This window comes from Nannobrachium achirus (genome assembly GCF_963921795.1).
Source record: "Nannobrachium achirus genome assembly, chromosome: 14".
NCBI lineage: Eukaryota > Metazoa > Chordata > Actinopteri > Myctophiformes > Myctophidae > Nannobrachium > Nannobrachium achirus.
Genome location: NC_137821.1, coordinates 37890233 through 37913850, shown reverse-complemented (window position 1 = coordinate 37913850; position 23618 = coordinate 37890233). Strand labels below are relative to the sequence as shown.

Genomic DNA, 23618 nt, shown 5'->3' with positions numbered 1-23618 from the left:
GCCTCGCAGCGTGAGGCGTTGGTTCTTGTAGATCTGCTGTTTTCACTACTTTTGTGCGACGGCCTTGTATGATGAAGCAGGGCTTTACTTTGCGAAAGAACGTACACATTTGAAACTTTGAGATACGAGGTTTCCACCCGACAACAACGATATGTATAATTCTTGTGAGATTGTAGACCTGTTTTTTTCCGGCGATTGACCATCACACGACACACAAGTATACATTATAAGTATAACAACACCGATGTAATTGAGACAGAATCAGTTTACCATGAGCAACGCCACACACAGCTTGTCTCCGTGTAAACGTGTAGACGTGTATACGCGGTCTATGGGCAAACCCATAGACCGTAAAAATGTGTCATCATGATGTCATCATGCTCTGATGTCACTGTGATGTCAGAGGAACCACTCTACCAGAATGGGTTGCTGCTCTGACATCACGCTCTGGCTTCACTGTGATGTCACACTAACAGAATCCCTTTTATGACCATATATGGAGTTCCCTGATGTCATCAATATTAATAATGCCCTGTTAGAGAGATCGCGGTGATGCCAGGTGGAGCAAATCCCTTATATGGAGATCCCTGTGATGGCAGGGGAAACAAATCCCTTTTATGCCCATATATGGAGATATGGAGATCCCTGTGATGCCTGGGGGAACAAATCCCTTTTATGACCATATATGGAGATCCCTGATGTCCACATCACTGTGGCGCGCCCTGAGGCGTCTTACTAGTTAGTTAACCTCTAAAACAGCTGAGTCCCGTTTTGACAAAATAAAAGCCTGGCTGGAGCAATAATAATAATAATAATCAAATCACAAAGTTGTCATAAATGATTCTGTTGTCATCATGCTTTCTTTCAATCAGCACAAGTACACTGTTCAGCTGCACATAACATTGTAAAGTCCCAATGGACGGAGGAGGACTACCCAGCATGCCCCGAGCCACACACTGACTCTAATTATGCCTCTGCCGGAGACCGCCATGGCCAGAGGCATGAGACATACAGTATAGAACAACCATAATACATAAAACAACCATGTGTAACCATGCATAGCACTGCTGTTGGGCAGAAACCTCATTTCAACTTTTCATTCATGTATTTATTTTTCTTCATAACTTCTTCAAATATGCTCCAATTTTAACAAATGATACATCATATGAAAGCTTGGATTCTGTACTTGGATAATATGTAAAAAGAGCCGGTCACAAATGAATATCCTAATTCTTGTGTGACACAAAATGCATTGAGATGTGATGCATTGTGAGCCTGTAGATCTATTTTCTTTTTCGTTTGTAAACGTCTGTACCATAGAGTTATAATAAGAATAGAGAGGACACCAGATATCCCCGCCCGTCCGCTTGCATTGAGTTGCTCACCCAGCGCACGAGGCGTTTTCACCCCTCCTTCCGCGTAGTAAAACCGTGACGTAGTGGGGCCACTGTGGCGCATTTTTCGTCATAGTTTGTGTTCATGGACGCGCTGGGGCTCAAATTCATGAACGAGCTCTTCCGGTATGAACGCGCGTCAATACAAAGAAGCCTATGCGCGTTCATGTGGTTAGTGGCCCCAACTGCAGTACCTCAAAACGGCCACCATGTCCATTTGGTTTCAGGGCGCCCCCAGGGTTCTGGGGGCTTGGTCTGTACACACGCCATCAGAGTTAAACGCTCAGCCTTGACATGACTTGATGCGAGGCACACCGTGTCAAGTGTGCTGTAATCCTCTAATCCTGCTGCTTTGTCACCAGGCAGCTGGAAGTCTTACTAAAACTGTCACATCCTCTCCAGGTGGGAGGATGCGTTGAGGCCCCCTCGCTCAGCCAATCAGCACGCTCGCTGCTCGGTCAGTGCGCATGCGCGCGTGTGCGTGTGTTTGTGCGTGCAGGGGTGTCACACCAAATTCTGGGTCCTGGGTACAAGGATTCACTGTGGGCTAAAGTGCTTTATCTATTGAAAAATTAACCTGACTGCGCCAGATGGTGGCAGCAGTGCGTATGCCTGCATACCGCTCTGCTATTACCATCTGAGATTGCTCGGGCAGAACCGATGTAAGGGACGGGCCATTTTTTTCAAATTCTTTAGCAGGTGATTGGATGGGGCTGTCTCTATCACAGTCTGGGAGTGCCAACTCCAACCACTCATATTGGCCTGTCTGCATGACGTTACACCCAGAATCCGCCTCCTGGGTTTCCACGTGGTCTGCAATCAGACTCTATTGGCTCAGAGCCGCTCAGAGCCCGCCCGTAGCTGCCGCTGATTTGTCCGTCCCGGGACTTTACGAGTGTTATCAACTCTCCCCGAGCAATCCCAGATGGTAAAAGCAGAGTGGTATGCAGGCATACGCACTGCTGCCACCATCTGGCGCAGTCAGGTTATTAAAAAATAGCAGCTATACAAGCTCACAGCTGAGCTGGTAGATCTGCTATTTTTGAAAATTTGAATATTTCAAATCTTTCTAAGGTTTTTTGAAAAACCTGTTTCTATATCAGTGGTGCTCAAACTTTTTCATGTGAAGGACGCCCAAAATCATATGTATTTGGCCTCGGAGCCCCATCTCAAAATATTTAGTTCCAGGGACCCCCCCCCCCCCCCCCCCAGAAGCAACATTTGAGTTACAAATGTTTGCTTAAAAAATACATATATTCAAAGATTTGCACACATTTTCACAACTTTGCAGATCTACAAGCTCGCATCGCTGCACTCGGTGCCGCGCTGTGAGCTTGTATATCTGCTATTTTTCAATAGCTAAAGTATAAAATAATTAAGGCCCCTCCACATTGGGCCCTATAGTAACTCAGTCCCACCTTTCCCATCCTTTTGACACCCGTGTGCGTGCGTGCTTGCGTGCGTGCGTGCGTGCGTGTGTGCGTGCGTGCGTGCGTGTGTGTGTGCGTGCGTGCGTGCGTGTGTGTTTGTCTGTGTGCGTGTGTATGTGAGTGTGCACATGTCCGTGCATGCTTGTTCACTCGCTTAACAAGATTACCGCGTGGATTTGTATTGTTTGTTTGTATGGATCTGTACGCGTGCACGCACATGTTCGTTCAATTGTGTGTGCTTTCGTGTGTACGCATGCGTGTTACACTGTCAGGGGGTTGTTGTGTAATTTCTTTTGTGTGTGTGTGTTTGTAAATGTTGGCATTCATGTGACATCCGCAGCAAAAATTTGGCATGCATGCAAATTGTCTTTCGTGTTATGTTAATGTACTATATTATGTTGTGTTGTATCGTGTGTGTGTTGTATCGTGTGTGTGTGTGCAGTGTGTGTGTGTGTGTGTGTGTGTGTGTGTGTGTGTGTGTGTGTGTGTGCGTGCGTGCGTGCGTGCGTGCGTGCGTGCGTGCGTGCGTGTGCGTGTGGTCTAAATATGCCCCAAGGTCATTTAACTGGCTTACATCACAGGGGATATGGTGGAAAGTCGGACACAGCTGCCTTGCCTGTATTGGTGTGTGCGTGCGCGCACGTGTCTGCGAGCGTGTGATGTTGTTAAGAAGCGAGGCAAACAGCTGCAGCTGGGTGTGAGATTTTGCCACCTGGCAATGAGAGACATGGACATGAAGTATAGTTCAAATGAGACCAGCAGCAGCGGTGGAAAGTAACTATGGTAATGTACTCAAGTACAATCTTGAGGTATTTGTACTTTACTTGAGTATTTCCAATTTCCAATACTTTTACATCTACTCCACTACATATTGGATCCAAATATTCTACTTTTACTATTATTTGAAAACTTTAGTGACTAGTTACTTTGAATATATAAATGTATATTATAAAACATACATGAACCACTTTAGCCCTATTTTATACCTAAGACTATTTGAAAATAGACGATCTTCAAGCTCACAACGCGTCGCATCGCGCGCTTGTAGATCTGCTATTTTCAAACATTTTGTACATTTTGATACCGCTTGTAGATCTGCTATTTTCAAACATTTTGTACATTTTGATACCAACACTTCCATACTTTTACTCAAGTACATTTTGAATTCCGGACTTTTACTTGTATTACGGGAGCATTTCTAGTGCAGTATTGATACTTTTACTTCACAAAAAAAAAAAAATCTGAGTACATTTTCCACCGCTAGAGACCAGCTTAGGTCTGCCTGCTGGCTTTGTATCAGCCAGGAGTGTTCCAGAGTCCAAGGCGAATCCACACGCAGAACACAGACACAGGAGACACTGTAGTCTAAAGGTATGATATAACCACATTAACCCTGCCCTACCTACTGTATATTTGGGCAAACATCTTTGCTTGTGTGCTTGGAGATCGGATGTCGCTATTCGTTGTACGACAAAGTATAGCTCTCTTTTTTTTTTTTCTATAATTTTTATCCCACGATTTTGCAACCCATTTTCACCCAGTGCCAATTGCCTATGTAATCCTGGGCTCTGCTCTCCCTCTGCCGCGCCTGGGGAGACAACGGACTGAACTCATGCTTCCTTCAATGCATGAGTAGTCCAAGTTGTTTCTTTTCACCTGACAGGGGGGATTTCCCCGGGATGGACGTAGCGCGTGGAAGGAACACGTTATTCCAACCAGTTCCTTTCCCCTCCATCAAGCGCCCCGGCTGGCCAGGGGGAGGCATTATTGAGACCAGGATTACTGCATGTTTTTGTGAGGGTATCAACCCTAGGAGACACGGGGAGAACATGCAAACTCCACACAGAAAGGCCCTATCGCCGACCCCACCTAGGGTGTGGGCGCTGATGACGCGGAGGGAGAAACACGCCCCCAGCACCCACAGCATCCCCCGGCTGGAATCAAACCCAGGACCTTCTAGCTGTGAGGCGAAGCGCTAACCACTGTGCCACCGTGCCCCCTCAAAGTATAGCTCTTAACCACTCAAAGACCTGAGGGCGATTCTAGTTCTCAAACTTGTTGGTGTCAAGGACCCCACAAATATTGATATATATTTGGCCGCGGACCAAATTTCTTTTTTTTTTCTTTTTTGCCAAGGACACCCAGAAGAGAGGATTTGTGTTTAAACATGCTAAATTATTCAACAGTTTCAAACACTGTTCAACAATAGCAGATGCGAAAGCTCGCGGCGCCGCACAAAGTGTATTAATGTTAACTGGGGTCTCCCAGGGGTCTATAATTAATTATCCCCTTACTTTTTGTCTCTCTACCAAATCTCTTTGCCGAAAATAACAGACAAATCTAACAAATCTGCAAGCTCCCGTGTAGCTCTCTTGTAGCTTGTGAGCTTCTTGTAGCTTGTGAGCTTGTGAACCTTGAGATCTGATATTTTCGCTAGTATGCAGGGCTTAACCACTTAAAATTGCATGGGTCTGCCAGGCGGCTATACTCGTCCCCCTCCTTTGTCCCTCTACACCAAATTGATTCGTTAGAAAGTGCCAATCTACAAGCTCACGCCAGTGAACCAGTTGACGCGTTGCCACAAGTTGTGAGCTCATAGATACTGTATGCCAGGGGTCTTCAACGTTTTCAGTTCAAGGACCCCTTAGCTGAGAGAGAGATGAAGCAGGGACCCCCACAACCTGTTAATAGATTTCATCGTTTGACAGCACAATCATCAGTGTATTTTGGAATCATGTCAATTTGTGTTTTCAGATGCATTTGAACCGTCGATACTTAACATAAGAACCTTGACCTTTCACTCTGTACTTAGTCTGCTCTTTTTCCCCTCCGCACCAAAGCTCTTTGCCAGGCGTTGTGAGCTTGTAGATCTGCTATTTTTGGCGAAAGTTCTCAGAATATGGATGCTAGGGTTCAAGTGGTTAATATAAAAAAGGAGGAAAAAAAAGTTTCTATCACACAAGGAATTGGAGGACCCCCTGTAGTGACTCTGAGGACCCCCTGTTGAAGACCCCTGCTGTATGCTATTTTAGCTGAATGTCCGCCCATTTACACTAAAGGTTTGCCTATTCCGACATGGCCAAAATGAACATGGACGTTAGGTTTCGTGTGCCTGTAATATTGTGCAGCTCCTGGAACTGAATGGTGGTGGTGGTGAAGTGGATGGGCTGGCCAGGATGTGCAATGGAAAATATTAATATCCAGGTCAGGTTGAAGTGTTGAACATTTATTAGGAAGATTCAGCAAAGTAACAGCATTCACGGCAACAGAGCTCTCGCACATGCATGTTGACTAAGGGGATATGAGATACCATTCTGTCCCTATAGGGCAGGGGTGGGCAACTTTGATGATGGAGAGGGCCACTATATTTTCGCCACTTTGCGCTATACACAGTCAAACATAGCAAAAGTAGCCGATCATCTACAAACTCAAAACGCGTCACAGCGCGACACATTTTGAGCTTGTAGATCTGCTATTTTTGAGTTGGAATCCTAAATATTTTTTTTTAGCTATTTTTAAATTTGAATCCTGGAAATTTGCATTTTTATTTAATTTCAAATAGATTTATATGTTAACTTGCAATGGACATAAACAAGTAGTAGTATAGAATGAAGTAATTAAAGCGGGTCATGTTTGCATGTTTATAATTGTAACAGCTGAAATCAATAATATATCAGTATTCCGATATTAACCTGCAGGCCACATAAAGTGAAGGTGGGGGCCGCATGTGGCCCCCGTGCAGCCAGTTGCCCATGTATGCTATAGGGACATACAGTAACTCCAACAGAGCTGAGTCGGCTGAAACAGACTTCGCAACGTTCAGCGCTGCGACTCGCCCTGCGGTGCCTCGTGTGGCTCAAGTCCGCTTTAGACGGCCAGATGATTGGAAGTCAAACACTTGAAGTTTGCTCACATTTGTCCCAAAAAGTCAAAATGGGCCATTTGGGAAGTGAGAGTGTATTTTAGGCAGGCGGCCAGACTGTTAGCACACAAAGAACCTATTACGCACGCACGCACGCACGCACGCACGCACGCACGCACGCACGCACGCACGCACGCACGCACGCACGCACGCACGCACGCACGCACGCACGCACACACACACACACACACACACACACACACACACACACACACACACACACACACACACACACACACACACACACACACACACACACACACACACACACACACACACACACACACACACACACACACACACACACACACACACACACACACACACACACACACACACACACACACACAGGGAAAGGGAGAAACGCTGCAACCACTTCTGACGTTATCATGTCATACAATGGCTAGCCTCGGAAACCCAGGCTTCTTTTGGCGATCAAAAGAAAAAGAAGCCTGGGCGATCGCTTTATGATCACTGTTGGAAGAAGTGTAGAATTTCCCTAACCAATCAGAGTGCAGAGAGCGTCGCACCGAATGTGTTGACGTCATGACGCAGCAGCGTTCTCTGCGCTGAGCAGAGGAGCAGAGGAGCAGAGGGGGGTGGGGGGAGGAGAACCATAGACTGTATAAAAGATATGGACAAAGCGAAGCCATTGGTTTCTATGCAGCGCAAATGACACAATATGGGTCCTTGGCATGGGGGTTGCCATCATAGATTGAAATGCAACCAGAGGAGGCCATTGGCTGCCAACGGTCACGTGCAACCGCAGGGATACATGGGAGAATGTGGTCGGAGCCTCCCGAAATACAGCACACGAAGAAGAACACAGCCGGCTGGTATCAGTTTAGTTGGCCACGCCCCCCACAACTTTATCATCAATTTTAACATAAATGGGACCTTATTTTCACAAAACGCATATCATCGTGATTGAAAGGCAATTTTTAACTAGCGATAGGAACCATAAAGTATTCATTCATAACCTTGTGTTCCCCAGCCACCCAACGCTACAGCTCACTCTACAGGATCCATGATGGAGGTTAGGGTTTGCTTTAGGTTTAAGCATAGTTTTACTGAGGTTAAGGTTAGGGTTAGGTTTAGGCTTAGTTTTACTGAGGTTAAGGTTAGGGTTAGGTTTAGGCATAGTTTTACTGAGGTTAAGGTTAAGGTTAGGGTTAGGGTTAGGGTTGGGGTTAGGCATAGTTTTACTGAGGTTAAGGTTAGGGTTAGGGTTGGGGCTAGGTTTAGGCATAAGACCCACGTTGTCAAAGATAAAAGCACAAAAAAGAGTGTTTGGTCAGCCGCTTGGTAGCTCAGTGAGTAGAGCAGGGTGGCTACTATAACCAAGACCCGGGTTCGCCTCCCACTGGGGAGATAGTCAATATTAGCACTCTGACCGACTCAGTAGGCAGAGCATGGCCCTCCTGAGTCCTGGCCCATTACAATGTGCTGATAAGAGCCCAAGTAACGGGATGATAACGGCAGAAACGGCTGAACAGAGAGGGAGGTATCAGAAGGGAGATAGGAAGAGTGAATCTACAGTAGAAGAAAGGGGAAAAAATGTCTGCTCTCTTTAAATGAGAAAGAACAAACATAACCATGCATATACTGTATAATCATACATACATAACAGTGCAGCTGGCCTCTGTTGTCTCAGCATGTTGTCACAGCACACACACACACACACACACACAGTCAGTGGTCTGTACTATTTGCACTTCGCTGCTTTTCATTTCTTTCTCAAATGAAAAGGAAAATAGACCACCAAGATGACAGCACGCAAAATAAAATTCAATTAAAAGACAAAGACAACACAATACTCTTTTATTCACAACAGGCATATAGTAATTATATTGTTACCCACTGTTCGCTGCATTTGAATTTTACACCATAAGGTTTTGCTGAACGTGGCTGCCTGCCTCACAAACATAGCGTATAGTCGCACAGACCTGAGTAGCAGACCATATAATGTTTGTAATATAATAAGCACATAATAAGCAGACCATGTCTGCTTATTATAAGCGACCTTGGGCTTGTTTGTCTGTAAATTTCGCTAGTTAGTGTGGTTGCCCCTCCAGACTATAGTACTTTATTCCATCTTCCATCGTCTCCTAAGTAAACCTTATTTTGACACATTATTCCTCCCACAGTTTTGGTGGCACGCACTTGAGCCATATGTCAAATCGACCGGCTTCATGGGGACACGCATGCGTGCTATTTTGCTAAGAGATACAGTATGTTATTAGAGTTTAATTAATATAAATGAATTGTCTGTCTGCATGTCTGTCTGTCACTCACTGTCTGACATCACAATGCCATCACAATATAGCTGACCTTAGGGCATCTTACTCGAATGGAGCTTATGGGTTAAGACAGTACACTACATGTTTAAGACAGTATATTGTGTTTATTCTACTGACAACACCTTTGGGCAGTTGAGTGCAGTGCGAACATTAACACAAAAAGAAAACAACAGCTCCAACGTCCTGACCTCATAAACCGCGGCATTGGGTTTTCCCGAGGCAGCAGCCAATCAGCACAGAGGTGGGTGTGGTTGTTGTCCTAATTTGGGCGTTGGCGTCACTAAGTACCGGAGTTCTCCATATATGAACGAGTGTGTTAGGTCCGAATCACTGCTTTTTCAGACTCAAGCTTCCACGTCTTTACGTCCTACACAACGAGGCAACGCCAGAGACCATGGTGACCATGGACAGCAAGCAGCAGATGTCAGACAAGCGAGCGACAGACAAGAAATCGCAGAAGAAAGACCGCAGGCAGATCATGCGCGCCAAGCAGATGTTTAAGTACCGCGTGCAGCATTTCACCACCACCTACGGGCCCAGCGTTGCCCGCCAGTGCTCTTCCTCCAAGCTCAGCGGCGACTCTCTAACGAGGGAGATGGGCGAGGGAGGCAACGAGCAGATCTCCGCTGGGTGGAGTCCAAGAGACAGGTTGGACGCGGTGTCCGTGGTCGGACGGCACCCGGGGGCGCTCGGACGGTACCGGGCTCCTCCTCGGCACCGGTACCCGGGTACAGGGTACTTCGAGAACGAGACTCCGAAGAGCGCGGAAGCGGCCTCGCCTCAGCAGGCACAGAGGAACAGACCGCAGCTTCCCGAGCTGACGGCAGAGAAGCAGAAGCTGTCTCAGGAGCTCGCGGCGGCTCGGCAGACGGCGGCGCAGGTGAACCAGATTCTGGTGAAGAATGCACAGTTGAAGGAGGAGAGACAGGAGATGCGGGCCATGAAGGAGGCACTGGACACCACCATGAGCGGCTTCAACGCCATCAAGGAGTCTCTGCTCCTGAACCACAAGGACCTGGAGAAGCAGTGGAAGGGACTGGTGGGCTCCGAGGCCCGCGAGGAGAAGGAGAGGCTCCGGAGGCAGATAGACGCCCTGCAGGTTAAGCTGAACTCCATGGTCGGCGAGCAGAAGCGCTTTGCACGAGACTTCCAGGACCACTTCGGGCAGCTGACCGACGAGTTCCAGCACGTCAAGGAGGAGATGGAGGCGAGCGAGCAGCTGGTCAGGGAGAAGCAGCAGCAGTCCAGGGAGCACCAGGCACTGACGCAGAAGTTCAACACCCTGGTGCAGAAGGTCAAGGACATGGAGGAGAAGCTGAAAAGCACCAGGACAAAGTTCCAGCAGGTGCAGGGCTCCCTGGTCTCCAACCGCAAGGACCTGGCGGAGGCCGCCGATGAGAAGATGAAGCTGGAGTGCGAGCTGGACAGCATGAAGGGAGAGTGGGTCGGCCAGGAGCGCCTGTGGGGGGCCGAGAAGAAGGCCATGGCGGAGGAGCAGATGAACCAGATGGCCTCCTGGGACCGAGCCTGGAACAAGGAGAGGGAGGAGCTGTTCTCGGAGCAGAAGGCCATCGCCGAACATCTGCTCACAGCCCAGAGCCGAGGCCAGGACCTGGACCACGAGCTGGAGTCCACCAGGCTGGAGATGCAGGAGCAGCGGAGGACGCTGCGGGAGAAGGAGGAAACCCTGGAGAAGAACACGGCCAACAACAAGAGACTGAGGGAGGACGTGGCAGAGAAGGACGAGACGCTGTTCAAGTTCAGGAAGAACATCAAGGCCAAGGACACGGAGATCAACGAGCTGAGGAATGAGGTGAGGGAGCTGACGGACGAGCTGGACCGACTGCTGGACCGCAAGAAGAAGAAGTTCACGCTGATTGGAGTCATCAAGAAGAAGATACAGAAGACTGGACATACTGATCAATACCAGTGAAGTATAGTATAGATGACTGTCTACAAACCGATCCAATACTAGTGATGTGTGGAGATATATGATACTGTAGGATGATTTATCGTAGGATGAGGATGTCTGAAAGGACTCCTCACATTTTTTTCACATGTTTTATGATTCTTTATTAGAAAATCACACCCAGTGTGAGTAAGCGGTACTACACTATTTGATGTGTCGGTGCTGGTATTCAATGTAGGAGTGGCTGACAGCCTGGATCACTCAGAAATATTATTAGTGTATTGCCTGAAGTTTTTATCTCTTTCTTCATTGGCTAAATGTTATGTATGATGTATTGTATGGTGATGTATGCCCACAACAAGTCAAAAGTAGTTTTTGTTGCCTCGTCATTGGTTAAAGGTTACCATGTAAGGGTCAGTCGGTTGGTCGAGCTTCACGTGTCATTTTTACTGTTTCCTCATTGACTAAAAGTTACGCTAAAACGTTTTTGCCTCTTCCTCATTGACTAAAAGTAACTCTATAAAATAACCCAGTTGACTTGAATGGGAAAATACAAAAACGGCATCCATAAATGCATCTTTCTAGTTAATATTGGTAGTTGTGGCGTGCCTTTTTTGGGGGGCCTTGTTTTTAAAGTGTATAGTTGATTATTTGGGCGTGTTCCCTGAATGTAGTTTAAACCAGTGGTTCAAGGACCCCCAAATTAATATGTATTTGTCTGCATGTCCCCCATCTGAAAACCTTTTGTGCCAGTACCAGATTGTGTTGTTAAAATGTTTCAAGAATATTCCGCATTTGTCACTTAATATAACATAATTTTGATAATACCAATCATGATCGAGTGGGGGTGGACCTTACGCACACCCCACTCGAACCATGATTGGAGGAAGGCCCCACTCTATAGTAACTAGTACTACATATACCCATTTTGATATTATTTTAATTAAATTAAATCACATACCTTACCTTTAATGAAATTTAAGAAGGGTGTCAAATAGTTGTGTCTCTAAAGCAGGGACACAACTTTTTAACTTTTAACGTTTATCTGGCCAAGGACCCCTTAGCTGAGAGAGACACAAAGTGGGTTCCTGCCCCCACTATACAGTACATATTGGATTCATGTTAAAGGGATATTTCACTTTCAAAAAAACTTTTGGTCAATTTATCATCTAATCAGGCTTTTATGAACACCCTGAACAGTTTTTAATTTTCTTCATTCAATATTTAGATATTTGATGTAAATGTTATCAGGCCCTCCTCCTCCAGTGATCCTCCACATAGACACCCATTATGTGTGGTAGAGCTCCGTGGCACCATGATAGATTCATTAAAAACACTTCATACTACCCTCCTAATACGTGAGCAGGCCGTGTTTTTTCGAAAACCTTTTTCATTTATTTTTTATAATAATTGTTTAACACAGCGGGTGCCCACGAGGTGTCTACACGACAATCTCTTTGATGTCCCAGGAGGCCCACGACGCGTTGACGTGTTTACTGTATATACAGTATTAACTTTAAATCTCACCGTTACGTTGGGGCTGCGCCTGGATGTAGCCCATTAGCCGCTAGTCGCTTCGAGTCGACGCTGAGAGCATCGCGCGGCCGTTTTTCTCTGTATACTCCAATGCATTTCCCCATCTTTAACGCCCTTTATCTCTGATGTTTGTTTTATGGCTAAAACTGTGGCCGCGTGCGGCAAAATGTCCAAATTTTGATCGGCAATGAACAGCTATGATCAACACTGGCCCATACAGTAAGTTACACAATAACATCCTGTCTGCGCTCATCTGACCAAGTGACGTCATGACCAGGCCTGGAATTTCGTCAGTTTAGGGGCAAGGCCAATTGGCCTTTGGTGTTGTCAAATCTTTGAGGGCACAAAGGCCAAGTGCCAGGGCAGGAAGGCCATCATTAAAACAATGATTTTAAGTCCACGCCACAGTCATAGTTAATTTAGCTTAAACGTTAAGGTTTAATGTAATACCTTTCAATTAAATAAATATCAAGAACCTGTTTATTTCTGTTTTGCCATGTGCAGTGGTGTAAAGTAACTAAGTACATTTACTTAAGTATTGTACTTAATTGTTTATTGTAATTTTGAGTATTTCTAACACTTACTTCTACTCGGATCCAAATATTGTACTTTTACTCCACTACAATTATTTGAAACCTTTAGTTACCAGTTACTTTGCATATATAAATTATAATATTATTAAACATACATGAACCACTTTAGCCCTATTTAGGCTATTTGAAAATAACCAAGCTTATAGAAAAAAATAGCAGATCTACAAGCTCAAGATGTGTCGCATAACTATGCGTTGTGAGCTTGTAGATCTGCTATTTTCAAACATTTTGTACTTTTACTTTTGGTACTTTAAGTACATTTTGATACCAATACTTTTGTACTTTTACTCAAGTATATTTTGAATTTGAGGACTTTTACTTGCAACCGGAGTATTTCTACATTGCAGTAGGCTATTGATACTTTTAAATTTAAGTTTTTTTTTCCACCACTGGCCATGTGTTGTGCACGCACGCACACACGCACACACGCACACAAACTCCTCCCTCCCGTTCGCGGAGTGATCCTTTCTCAACAATAATGTACTTTCTGACAGCTCAGCCTCTTGGGGAAAGAATAGCTTTTGGTTTCCTTAGTGCTGCATTTTGGTTGTTCTGAGCTCAGCAGAGCTCCGTTTGAAAGCATTCGTTCGCACATTCGGATTTATTCAACAGGCTGCATTATGTAACTCCCGTTTAGCCCGGTGATGTTTTTGTGTTGTATAAACACTTTGTCGCGGGACTCCGGCGGCTCCACTATGCGGCGGCTGCTACTCTATGCTACTACGAGCGTAAATGGAATCTACTACTGGTCATGTAAGGAGCTCAGCCAACCACGCACTGCTGTTACCGTAATGACTGGAAAATCGCGCAGAGGAAAAAACGGTAAAAAGCAGTTAATGGACTGCTGTGGGCGCCGGGGCACCACGGCCACTGTGGCCGTTTGGGCATGTCATTTTTCGAGGGGCACACGGCCAAAGAGAGGGGCAACGACGGCCATGGCCGTCGTGGCCGCCGTGAATTTCCTGCCCTGGTCATGACGCATGCATTGACGCAACAGGGCCTTGTATTCTTCTATGGAGGTCAATAGAGTGGCTTTGGGCACTTAGCTGGGGCTCTGGCGCCACCTTTTGGGCAGCCGATGTGTTAATTTATTTGTATTTAATGTTTTCCATTTTCCCAAATAATTATTAAAAATGAATGAAATAATAATGGGTGTTTTTAATGAATCTATCATGGTTAAAATGGAGATTGAAGTTACAATGGGTGTGTATGGGGAGGGGCCCTGGACGGGGAAGGCCTGATAACATTTACATCAAATATCTAAATATTGAATCAAGAAAATTAAAAGCTGTTCAGGGTGTTCATAAAAGCCTGATTAGACGATAAAATGACCAAAAGTTTTTTGAAAGTGAAATATCCCTTTAAATGTGTTTTCAGACATTTAACAACTTAAACCCTCAATACTTCAATACCCTCAAAAGACCTTTGCCTCTGTATTTGGTCTACTCCTTTTTCCCTGCATTTACACCAAACCTCTTCGCCAGCTGGTAGATCTGCTATTTTCAGCTAGTGTTCCCCCCAGAAGTGCCCCCCCCCCCCCTTTCACAGTATCTCTAAGGACTCCCTAGGGGTCAGTGGTAATAATTTAACTATTTTCCCTTTGGCGATTCTTCCACAGCAAGTTCAAATGGGGAAGAAAAGATACATTTTTTCTTCTACCTGTACAGTCTAGATATTAAATTATGACTGTACAGGAACATCATTAACTCTGACTGGAACACTTTATCTTTGACTGGGAAACTTTGACTGGATTACGTGTTCTTTGGCGGAAGATTTTTTTTAACTTTGACAAGATATTCAACTTCTGACTGTACAGGTATATCATTAACTTTGACTGGAAAACTTTATCTTTGACTGGGAAACATGTCTTTGAGTCAGTGGAGATGTCTAACTTTGAATAGAGCTTTAAACCTTCTAATGTAGTCTGCAGAGCTTTGAAGCCCTCTCTGGGCCTTGCAACTTGCCACCATGCGCTTGCGAACACTTGCAACAGAATCCTAAAACTGGGGTTTTCAACTTGACGGAGCCGTGAATGATTGCCGCTTCCACGGCAATAGAGGGTATGCGCATGCATAAAGTGAATGGCAAATCGAGTGGCAAAGTGAGTGGCAAAGTGAGTTTAAAACGTGTTTAATGCATTCAGATAGGACTTTCTGTTTGGTTGTATGGGGTGTCAAGGCCAGAAGGTAGTTATTTGCCACTCAGTGGGCGTTCCCGCTAAACTTCCGGGTATGATGATGTTGTCACGCGCATACCCTCTATATCCAGCCTATGTGATGAACAACATACAGTAGGATAGACAAACAACAGCAAATGTAGGCTGTCACTAAACCGGACGATGACAGACACATCAAGGCGAGGAGCAGAGATAGTTTATTTAGCTATACCATTTGCATAGCACTTCAACTTGCAAATGTTGAAGTGCCTAGGCCTATATTTCCTTTCTCCCTTTTTCTCCCTCTATTTTTGTCTCTCTCTTGTCAAGTGCATGCACAAGAAAAATACATTTGCGCGCACACGTGTGTGAGAGAGAGAGAGAGAGAGAGAGAGAGAGAGAGAGAGAGAGAGAGAGAGAGAGAGAGAGAGAGAGAGAGAATACGACATGCAGCATTCTTTTTGGGTGACTTTGTTGGAGTATAGCTCTTTAAGCTACCGTTATATAAACATGGTAATTCTTCCAATCAGGTTCATTAGCAGTTCAGTAGCCTGTATGTATGTATAATGTATAATGTATGTTCTCCAATTTGAGTCTGTCCACCTGACGCTCATGTCCTCTCTCTCGCCAGGCTGTGTGTGCAGAAAATGGCGCTGAATGTACAAGACATATGATTGGACATGGAAGCTGTCTCTCAAGCCAACACCACACAGGACTACTCCCCATCCGGCGATGACCCCAGCGACCCTGGTTTCCAGGACTATGGCCCCAGTGCGGGGCCCCTGGGGGAGTTTCCAGGGATCGAAGACCCCATCAAACTACTGGGAGTACAGGTAAGGACAGATAGATTGATTGATTGACGGATGAATGATACATGTATTGCACAGCAGTGGCTGAAGCCAGTAAATAATATTTGGACACTTAAAAAAATATTTAGTATCATTTTAAACTTGAAGTACAAACATATTTTCAGTCAATTCTAACCAAAATGGCTATTATCTCAACGTTTTTATGAATATAATGTAGGGGTGCCTTGGATGAAAAAAAAAATCTTCATAGGGGTGCCCTGATCCAAAAAGGTTTGGGTTACCCCTGCATTAGAGTTCTTGAAATATCCCCTTCAAACGGCAGTTCGATCCATGTAGCTTTTCCTGGGTGCAGAGTGCTTCATCTGTGCGGACTGCGGACTGGTTAGTGTTCAAAATGTGTTCTCACACATCACTGCGGATGCCCCAAAGTCACTGCACGTTTCAGCGCAGCAAGCATGATTAGTATGGCGGATTAACGCCCTAGGTAGTGCTGCAGGATGGCCCAACCAGCGGCACATTTGCAGGCCATTCCACTCAGTAAAAAGCACTGGTGTAAAGTAACTAAGTACGTTTACTCAAGTGCTGTACTTAAAGGAGTAGTTCACCCCCAAAATGCCTTTTTTTCTCATGCCATGGAGAGTAGAGTTCAATAATATTTTTAGTTTTTTGTCACATTCCTAAGACATAAATGTGATAACAATAAATTTACCCCCATTCATTTCGGATGGTGACCCGTTTCGAAACGGGTCACCATCCGGAATCAATGAGGGTAAATTTACTCAAATCAAATCTTTGTCTTAGGAATGTGACAAAAACCAAAAAATATTATTGAACTCTACTCTCCATGGCATGAGTAATCAATAGAAAAAAAGTCATTTTGGGGGTGAACTACTCCTTTAAAGGAGGACTTTGCCACTTTTCAACCTATCTTCATATAATTGGTCCTGACTAAAAACTAGCTTTTTTTTTTTCTTCTCAGAGGAGGGCTGTGGGCAGATCAGAAACCCATCGTCTTGTGACATCATCGATTGGGAATCCAAGCTAATAGAAAATGCAAGCTTTCTACTCCTGAAAAGTTGCAATGTTAAAGTGGAAGCCATTGTTCTCGCGATAATACAAATCTAAATATTTTTTTCAAAAATATTGATGATTTTTTTTGTGGAAAATGATGATGTCACAAGACTTGGACCGAGTAGAAATAAATGGTGCTATTTTATTATGAACATTAGTGAGGACCTATTATATAAAGATGGGTTGAAAAGTGACAAAGTCCTCCTTTAAGTACAATTTTTAGGTATTTGTATTTGACTTGAGTATTTCCAATTTCTAATAATTTTACTTCTACTCCACTATCCCAATATTGTACTTTTACTCCACTACATCTATTTGAAAACCTAATAGTTACTTTATAGATTTAGATTATTACTACAAAACATACATCAACTACTTCAGCCTCATATACATTTCGGCCATTTGAAAATAGCCGATCTACAAGCTCACAATGTGTCGTGATGCGATGCATTGTGAGCTTGTAGATCGGCTATTTTCAAAAGATTTATACACATTTGAAAACTTGAAATGGGACATTTTAGCATAATGAGTACTTTTGGTACTTTAAGTACATTTTGATGCCAATACTTTTGTACTTTTACTCAAGTACATTTTGAATTCCGGGCTTTTACTTGTAATAGAGTATTTCTACATTGCAGTGTTGATTGCAACCGTCACACTTTTGGCCCTACTCTTATCTCCGGCACCGTTGCCCCATGCCAAACTTTGCACACACACAACCTCCAGCCCTGATTTCTCACATGGTCGTCTTCTAGCGCCACCATGAGGCAGATTTTTGCTAAACACATTTATGGACACTGCTCCTAAATATTTTGTCCAACTAAATTCCAACTAAATTCCAACTAAAAAAAGTCATCTTCAGAATGAAAGACACAATAATGCTACTGTACCTACAAACAGTGAGGACTGTCTTGGTCAAGGGCACACGTTGCCTCAACCGGCTGGCTGTTCTGTTCACTAACTCATGCATTCATCTCCCCAGTGACACTGTCCAGTGTGCTGAAGAAGAGCTGCATGAACATGAACTGAATAACATGGTACGAGCAGCGTTGCCAGATTTTGCGAGAGAAATAAGCAACCATGTCTATGAAAACAAGCCCAGAAGAAGCCACTATACTGTAGGCCACATGAGCACTTTATTGCGACCGTCAGTTTGCAGTTACTATCAAAACCTCCTGCGGCTGTCTGTCAGTCAGTCAGTCTGTCCGTCGCATCACACCTTTCCCCTACTCATATCTCTGCCACCGTTGCCCCGATCCATGCCAAACTTTGCACACACACTCATTGGCTACCAAACCACAACCCCTCATTTCTCACATTTCTGCCCTCTTCTAGCGCCACCATGAGGCCGATTCTTGCAAAACACATTTTTGGACACTACTCCTACAGATTTTGCCCTAAATCACGCAAAGCGGTACACAGTATCACTAAAGTCATGTCATCAACAAGTCATGCATACCATTGCCTTCTAAAGTTTGTGTATGCGACCTGGCAGTTGCTTACCTCCCGATTAGGGATTCTTACTGGTATAGCAGAACATAGCTGATCTACAAGCTCACATGACGTGACACCTTGTGAGCTTTATATCAAGCTAAGCTTGAAATTGTTGAATATTTTTCAAAATAAATAAAAAAACTCAAATCTTACATTTAGGGAGTCCTTGACATAGAAATGTATGGTTTAAAAACATTATGAAACAAGCCCCAAATCAGCAACTAACTACACTCCAGAAACAAACCCAAAAATAAAACCACACAACCCTCAACCACCAGATGTCGCTTATAATAAGCAGACATGGCAACACTGGATATGAGGCTAGAATCTGACAATGCACAACAAGCTGCACTGTCCATGGTCCTGAAATAACAGTGCAATGTGTTTGTACAGTAGCTACCAGGCCTGGAATTTCATCATTTTAGGGGCATGATCACTTGGTCTTTGGCGTTGTCCATTTTTTGATTGCACAAAGGCCAAATGCCAGGGCAGGAAGGCCATCAAATAAAACAAGATTTTAGTCCATTGAAGGAATTTACAATCTGATCTATGTTCAGCCCTGAATCAATCAAAGTCACTGGATTGGTTTAAAGATGGGGACTCGGGGGAGTTAAGATTTCTGAATCTCAACACAATACACTGGTGTCTACATGACAAGAAAGAGACAGAGGGGAAAGTGGTACAGTCAGCTGGGGCATTAAGGCCTCTGTGGCCTCAGGTCATGCCATTTATTTGAGGGGCACAATGCCAAACTGAGGGGCAAAGACAGCCATGGCCTTCATGGCCTCCATGAAATTCCTGCCCAGGTAGCTACAGATATTTTATAGGGAGACTTGTTTAAGGAACAAATGTGTTTCAATACTATCATCTCTATGACAATTATAATTATGTACCAATGTTTTTATATAGATTTTTGCTATGTCCATAAAACTTTCCATAAAACTTCAACTGAGGGACCAGAAGTTACAACTGAGGGGGAAAAGTCCAGCGCAAGGCTCTGACTTGTAGGCTACTTTATCAAGGCCTGGGCTGTTTCACTTACTGTACATGTAACTGTAGTGTGATGAATAATGTATTTAAGGCAGTGGCCATAAGAACACGCCGAGCTATAGCCGGCTAGCAGAAAAGTGTTGCATTATGCATGGCGTTATAAGACATGTTCAACTCAATGGCTTCACTGACTTGACTCAGATTTGGAGACATGCGTTCACTTGGCATTCATTTGTCTTGCATTGCTCCATTACGTTGCCGTTCAGCCCCCTCATGTGCCTCTGTCTCTTTAGATCTTCTAAATGACAGGGGAGCAGGTTGAGGCCACAGTCATCGCAGGACACATGGTTCATACCAACACAGACAAAAGAATCACACAATTACAGGTGTAAAAGATTGGGTAATTGTATGCTTGTATGTCTGCTGTTAAACCGGAAGTGTGGTGCAAACAGGTCCAAATAATCTCCAGTAAACTCCCGCGGAAACAGGTGGATATATATATATATATATATATATATATATATATATATATATATATATATATATATATATATATATATATATATATTTAATTGTGAATAGTAGTAGTAATAATAATACTAATTATACAAATAATACATTTTATTTGTAACACTTTATATTTGAAACAAATCTCAAAGTGCTAATGTACATTAAAAGAAAAATAATTTAAATTCATTTAAATACTAATACAAACAATGAAATCATTCAAATTCAAATCAGTGGCAACTAAAAAAAAAGTTTAAAAACACAGCCATCGATAAGACTATCTAGGCAAATGCCTTGTTAAAAATAAAGGTTGTCAGTCCCCTTTTAAAAGCGGCAACGGACTTGTGCTCTCAGTTGACCATGGGGAGGGCATTCCACAGCCAAGCAGCAGCTGAGCAAAAGGGCCGTCATTTTGGTTTTGAGTGCTTGAAATGCCCGAGCAGAGGGAGCAGGGACGCGACGATATGAACATTTCATATCACGATTATTGTGACAAAAGAAATAACGATTTACGATATCATCGCGATAATCAAAATGATCCTGGGTGGAACATTTGCCAAAAAATTGCCGATCTACAAGCTCACAACGCGTCACAGCGTGACGCGTTGTGAGCTTGTAGATCGGCAATTTTTTGGCAAAGACATTTGATAGAGAGTGAAAAAAAGACTGTATCAAGTACATATATTATAAATACCTTTTACCAATTATAGAGGGTTTAAGTGATACTGGATATGCAGCTCGGCAAATAAAAGGTGAATTGATCCCTGTGCATGACGGAGGACGATATCACCACGGTTTATTAAATCTCTGCGATACGATTATCGTGAGTGTTTTTTATCACGATAAACGATAACATGGCGCATCGTCCCATCCCTAGGAGGGAGTAGGTGGGGGTTGGGGGTTGGATGAGTTCCTTCAGATAGGAGGGGGCGTTGCTGTGGATGCACTGATGGGTGAGGAGGCAGACCTTGTACTGTAATGTAAACAGAGACCGAAAGCCAGTGTTGCAAACATAATAAGTTCATATTTCCGCACCATCAGGATCCTAGCAGCACTGCTCTGAATGTACTGGGGCTTCTGGATGCCCTTAGGGATCCCGAGGAGAAGTGCGTTGCAGCAGGCAAGCCTTGAGGAGACAGAGGTGTGAACAAGTGTGAGAGATCTCATCGTTGCGGCTGCAGCAAGTGTTAGAATAGGGAAAGAGAGAATAAAGAAAGGAACACCAAACAGGTCAACTAACACAAGACACAATCAAATTATATGGCACATTTTAAGAAATCTTCGAAGACAGAAATTAGTTCTCATTGCATGCCAGGCCCGATAGTCCCGAGATTATTTCAATGTCTTTCCCCGCCAGGCCCGATAATCCAGAGAAAAAAAAAAAAAAAAATTTTTGGACCCCAAAACCTTTAGTAGGCATGATAGCAATCGCGAAATTGCATGTTTAACCCCCATAGCAACCCCATCTTTCAAACATGGCAGCCATCTTTGTTTACATTTTAGGAAAACATAATGGCTGCTATCTCATGAATGCCTGAACGGATTTCCATTCGGATTTTTTTGTTTGAAAGCTGTGAGCAATGTGCAGACACGTGGTGCATTATCTAGGCATGGGTGTGCATGATCCGTGCACTATGAATTACATGGAAGTCTATGGAGACAGAGGCAGGGGAGAGTACGAAGGTATTGTTAAATGGCGGGGAATGTGTTAAATTGTGCCTGAATCCTACTCGACCGACGCAATGTTTTCGGGCTGGGCCGGGCCTGAAAGGTGAGATGCGTGTCTGTCAATGGCCAATTTTGGGCATAACTATTATGCTCTCTTACTATGCTATGACTTCAGCCACTGGCGCTTCCTACAGACAATTTCGTTTTTAGGTTCTTTTCAGGTTTCCCGGCCTAAAATGATGGTTACTGTTTGGGCCAGGCCCAGTTACGCCCCAGTTATGGCCAGGGCTTAATTTTCAGGCCTGTTGAGAACCCTACATTTGTGTATGACATGTGCTGTATGTATGGCATTTGCTTTGCTTTGCTTTTGCCCCTTACATTTGTGTGTGTGTGTGTGTGTGTGTGTGTGTGTGTGTGTGTGTGTGTGTGTGTGTGTGTGTGTGTGTGTGTGTGTGTGTGTGTGTGTGTGTGTGTGTGTGTGTGTGTGTGTGCCGTTGTAGGTGGTTCTGATCTTGGCATACTGCACCATCATAGTGCTGGGGGTTCTGGGTAATTCGCTGGTCATCTACGTCATCTATCGGTTCAAGACGCTTCGCACCGTCACCAACTTCTTCATCGCAAACCTGGCTGTTGGTAAGTACACGCACACGCGCACACACACACACACACACACACACACACACACACACACACACACACACACACACACAACTGACCTGGAAAATAAAATAATTTCCAGCCTCCAGGGCTGTGATGTCACTGACGTGTGTGAGTGTGTGTGTGTGTGTGTGTGTGTGTGTGTGTGTGTGTGTGTGTGTGTGATTGATGATTCAGGCGTCTGTCAGGTGAAATGTGCTGTTCCTATCTGACGGATAACATTTGGCCACGCGCCTCCAGAACGGAGAGAACAGAGGACATGCAGAACAACCAGGGGGAGGGAGGGGGAGGGAGGGGGAGAGAGAGAGAGAGAGAGAGAGAGAGAGAGAGAGAGAGAGAGAGAGAGAGAGAGAGAGAGAGAGAGAGAGAGAGGACGTAGACGTGTCGAGAGAGATAAAGAAGGGAGGGTGGAGAGAGAGAGAAGAAAGTGGAGGGCAGAGAATCTGAGGAAGAGAAAGTGACGGGGGTTATGTTATGTTTGTGCCTTTTCAAAAAAAAAAAGAAAGATGGATGAAGGATGCACACAGGATAAATCAATCATCCGCATGCACGCACGCACGTGCACACACACGCACATTGCGCACACATGCAGTCATGAAAGCATAGGGAGTCTTGCTAAAATCTGCGAACTGCAATTTACATACTTCGATGTGTCTTCGCCTGCTCTGTTTGTGCGTGCCGTGCATGCTTGCATGCGCAGTGCGCACGTGCATGCGTGTGTGCATGCATGTGTCTAGTGGGTATGGTAGGTAGCTAAATATACCTCTAAACTTCACACTTACAACTTTTTGCCATTTGAGGTTTTGCATTTTTTATGTGTTGAATCCTGCGTGTGAGGAAAGCATTCCTATTGTATGGGTTTGCTGTAAAGCCATGGCGACACTGGGCAACTCATTTCAGTTGGCTCCTTACAATTTACCACAAGCGTAAACAGACACCCCGCACACATACTTAAAGGCCCGCTGACACGCCCGAAGTTATAATAGTATGATACAGTAGGTCACGTGGTCTCTCTGAAAACGGTCTGAAATAGTCTGAAACTCATATCACAGTGTAATCTGCCCCCCCCCCCCCCCCCCCCCAACAACAGCTGACCGGTACAGTAAGTAGTCTACAGTCAATTCATTTGATTAGCTTATAATTGCGCTTTCCCACAATGACATCATGAAAATATTAACTCATA

At 44.4% G+C, this 23618-nt stretch overlaps 1 protein-coding gene across 1 annotated transcript in view; it reads left to right on the top strand.

The window, feature by feature from the left end:
* Positions 1–15919: 15919 nt before the first annotated feature.
* Positions 15920–23618, top strand: part of LOC308298017 (neuropeptide Y receptor type 2-like) — a gene marked incomplete at both ends in the record, with an annotated part of 31074 nt that continues 23375 nt past the window's right edge. The window contains 2 exons of the mRNA XM_080741581.1: positions 15920–16072; positions 22279–22411. Of these exons, the coding sequence (XP_080597707.1) occupies positions 15920–16072; positions 22279–22411 (286 nt within the window). The remainder of the gene's footprint in view (positions 16073–22278; positions 22412–23618) is intronic.